At 24.9% G+C, this 4,755-nt stretch overlaps 1 protein-coding gene across 1 annotated transcript in view; it reads left to right on the top strand.

Annotated features, from left to right (window-relative positions):
• Positions 1-3,987: 3,987 nt before the first annotated feature.
• The window catches only part of HELRODRAFT_183785 (hypothetical protein), a gene marked incomplete at both ends in the record, with an annotated part of 5,143 nt that continues 4,375 nt past the window's right edge, over positions 3,988-4,755 (top strand). Inside the window, one exon of the mRNA XM_009013366.1 lies at positions 3,988-4,253. Within this exon, the coding sequence (XP_009011614.1) occupies positions 3,988-4,253 (266 nt within the window). The remainder of the gene's footprint in view (positions 4,254-4,755) is intronic.

The following is a 4,755-nucleotide window of genomic DNA, read 5'->3' as shown; positions in this document are numbered from 1 at the left end:
TATATATAAGGTTTATAAACTTATAAATAGTTGTGTAGGGTTATTGATTATATATAGTTATATAGTGTTATCTACGGTTATATAGATTTATATAAGGTTATATAGTGTTATTGATTATATATAGTTATATAGTTATATAAACGGTAGGATAGATTTCTATGTAGTTATATAGTGTTATTGATTATGTATACTTATATAGTGATATATACAGTTATATTGATTTATATATAGTTATGTAGAGTTATTGATAATATATATAGTCATTAGGTGATATTTTCGGTTATATAGATTAATATATAGTTTTATAGGGTTATTGATAATATATATTCATATAGTGATATATATGATTATATAGATTTATATATAGTTGTGTAGAGTTTTTGATTATTTATAGTCATATAGTGATATATACGGTTATATAGATTTATATATAGATATGTAGAGTTATTGGTAATATAAAGTCATATAATGATATATACGGTTATATAGATTTATATATAGTTATGTAGAGTTCTGGAATATATATAGTTATATATACTGAGCCAATTTGCATAGATTTATAAGCGCTTTTATGTTAAAATTTTGCTCGTTATATTTATATATTTTATAAATTCATTATAAAAACATCAGTAATCATTGCTATATATCAACGCACGCAGTTCACTATTTTCGAGGTAAATTCAAAATAGTTTAAGGCTACACCTTGCTTAACACCCATACCGCTTTTATGTTAAAATTTTGATCACTATATTTATATATTTTTTAAATTCATTATAAAAACAACAGTTTTCATTGCTATATATGTACGCACGCATTTCAAATTTTTCGGAGAGAATTCAAAATAGTTAGAGACCACACCTTGCTTAACATCCAATTCCAATTCCAATATATGTTGTTTATATAAATTTATATATAGTTATGTAGAGTTATTGGTTATATATAGTCATATATAGTCATTCTATTCCAAGCCGAACTAAGCTAAGCTGAGCCAATAGGCTTAGATTTATGACCGCTTTTATGTTAAAATTTTGATTACTATATTTATATATTTTTTAAATTCATTATAAAAAAAACAGTTTTCATTGCTATATATGTACGCACGCATTTCAAATTTTTCGGAGAGAATTCAAAATAGTTAGAGACCACACCTTGCTTAACATCCAATTCCAATTCCAATATATGTTGTTTATATAAATTTATATATAGTTATGTAGAGTTATTGGTTATATATAGTCATATAGTGATATAAGCGGTTATAAAGATTTATATATTTTTATATAGTGTTACTGATTGTATATAGTTATATAGTGATATATATGGCTATAAAGATTTATAAAGTTATGTAGTGTTAGTGTTTATATATAGTAATATAGTAATATATAAGGTTATATAAACTTATAAATAGTTGTGTAGGGTTATTGATTATATATAGTTATATAGTGTTATCTACGGTTATATAAATTTATATAAGGTTATATAGTGTTATTGATTATATATATTTATATAGTTATATATACGGTTAGATAGATTTCTATGTAGTTATATAGTGTTATTGATTATGTATACTTATATAGTGATATATACAGTTATATAGATTTATATATAGTTATGTAGAGTTATTGATAATATATATAGTCATAAGGTGATATTTTCGGTTATATAGATTAATATATAGTTTTATAGGGTTATTGATAATATATATTCATATAGTGATATATATGATTATGTAGATTTATATATAGTTGTGTAGAGTTTTTGATTATTTATAGTCATATAGTGATATATACGGTTATATAGATTTATATATAGATATGTAGAGTTAATGGTAATATAAAGTCATATAATGATATATACGGTTATATAGATTTATATATAGTTATGTAGAGTTCTTGAATATTTATAATTATATAGTTATATATACTGAGCCAATTTGCATAGATTTATAATCGCTTTTATGTTAAAATTTTGCTCGTTATATTTATATATTTTATAAATTCATTATAAAAACATCAGTAATCATTGCTATATATCAACGCAAGCAGTTCACTATTTTCGAGGTAAATTCAAAATAACTTAAGGCTACAGCTTGCTTAACATCCAATTCCAAGCCGAGACAAGCCAAGCTGAGCCAATATGTATAGATTTATGAGCGCGTTCATTTTAAAATTTTTCTCGTTATATTTATATATTTTATAAATTCATTATAAAAACAACAGTAATCATTGCTATATATGTACGCACGCAGTTCCAAATTTTCGGGGATAAATCAAAACAGTTTGAGACCACATCTTGCAAGACATTCTATTCCAAGCCGAACTAAGCTAAGCTGAGCCAATATGCATAGATTTATAAGCAGTTTTATGTTAAAATTTTTCTCACTATTCTTATATATTTTATAAATTTATTATAAAAACATCAGTAATCGTTGCTATATATGTACGCACGCAGTTCAAATTTTTCAGAGATAATTCAAAATAGTTTGAAACCACACCTTGCTTAACATCCAATTCCAAGTCGAGCCAAGCCAAGCTGAGCCAATATGTTTAAATTTATGAGCGCTTACATGTTAAAATTTTGCTCGTTATATCTTTATATTTTATAAATTCTTTATAAAAACAACAGTAATCATTGCTATATATGTACGCACGCAGTTCCAATTTTTCGGGGATAAATCAAAATAGTTTGTGACCACACCTTGCTAGACATTCTATTCCAAGCCAATCTTAGCCAAGGTGAGCCAATATGGATAGATTTATAAGCTATTTTATGTTAAATTTTTTCTCACTATTTTTATATATTTTATAAATTCATTATAAAAACATCAGTATCCATTGCTATATAAGTACGATAGTTATATAGATTTGTATATAGTTATTTAGAGTTATTGATTATTTATAGTTATATAGTGATATATACGGTTATATAGATTTATATTTAGTTATGTAGAGTTATTGATTATATATAGTTGTGAAGTGATATATATGGTTATATAGATTTGTATATAGTTATGTAGAGTTATTGATTATTTATAGTTATATAATGATATATACGGTTATATAGATTTATTTATATTTATTTTGAGTTATTGATTATTAATAGTCTTATAGTGATATATATGGTTATGTAGATTTATTTATAGTTATATAGAGTTATTTGTTATATATAGTCATATAGTGATATATACGGTTATATAGATTTATATATAGTTATGTAGGGTTATTGAATATATATTGTTATGTAGTGATATATCGTGATATGAGCCAATTCACATAGATTTATAAGCGCTTTTATGTTAAAATTCTGCTCGTTATATATATATATATATTATAAATTCATTATAATCATTGCTATATATGTACGAACGCAGTTCACATTTTTCGGGAAGAATTTAAAATAGTTTAAAACTACACCTTGCTTAACATCCGATTCCATGCCGAGCCAAGCCAAGCTGAGCCATTATGCATAGATTTATAAGCGCTTTTATGTTAAAATTTTGCTCGTTATATTTATATATTTTATAAATTTATTATAAAATCAACAGTATTCGTTGCTATATATGAACGCACGCAGTTCAAATTTTCCGGGGATTATTCAAAATAGTTTGAGACCAAACCTTGCTTAGCATCCGATTCCAAGCCGAGCCAAGCCATGCTGAGCCAATATGAATAGATTTATAAGCGCCTTTATGTTAAAATTTGAAGTTATGTAGAGTTAATTATTATATATAGTTATATAGTGATATATACGGTTATATAGATTTTTATATAGTTATGTAGAGTAATTGATTATATATAGTTATATAGTGATATATACGGTTATATAGATTTATATATAGTTATGTAGAGTTATTGATTATATATAGTCATATAGTGATATATACGGTTGTATAGATTTATATATAGTTATGTAGAGTTATTCGTTATATTTAGTCATATTGTGATATATACGGTTATATAGATTTTGCTGGACGGCGCCATTAGAGACCATATGTCCAACGAGCACCATATGCCTCTTACTAGGACCATATTGGATTCAAATACAACAATACTGGATTCAGTATCAAATACTGGACGTCTCAAAATTCGCGAAGCCCTGTACATCAACAAATGCAAACCAACATTAAACCAACAATATAATAGTTTCGATCATACCCTTCAATTATTTTCTCAATATCGTGAACTGATACCAACAATTGCAGTCGAAAACAAGCCAGCAGACGTTTCAGTACCCAAACGATACGAATATCGCTCTAAGTCCGACAATTTTTGACCAGTTATTACACAGTTATTATTGTCACGTCCAAAATCCATGGTCATCACGTCACTTGCTACCTTATTCAATAACTGCTAAATTATTTTATTTTTTGATTTTTTTATATTTATATTCTATTACTTATCTTTCTATAATACTTATTTTAATAACGTCATTTTATTTTGTTTCAAATTTTATTTTTTCTTTATCTAAATTATTTGTTTTTTTTAATTTCTACATTCACCTTTTTTATATCATCTTACTGACTTTCACTTTTAATATCATCCCGCCACGAAACACTTGTTTTTCCCGTCTAACTGAATTGTTTTATTATACGTTTCTACACAATTTTATTTACTTATTTTGATAATTTTGTTTTAATTTCATTCGTTTAAAACCGTTTATTGTTTTATTACAATATTTTATTATTACAAGGTAACATTTTCTCATATTTTATATTTTCATATTTCTAATTTTCTAATTACAACGTCATAATTTCATTTC

Source organism: Helobdella robusta (genome assembly GCF_000326865.2).
Source record: "Helobdella robusta unplaced genomic scaffold HELROscaffold_118, whole genome shotgun sequence".
Taxonomy (NCBI): Eukaryota; Metazoa; Annelida; class Clitellata; order Rhynchobdellida; family Glossiphoniidae; genus Helobdella; species Helobdella robusta.
This window is presented reverse-complemented; position numbering and strand designations above follow the sequence as displayed.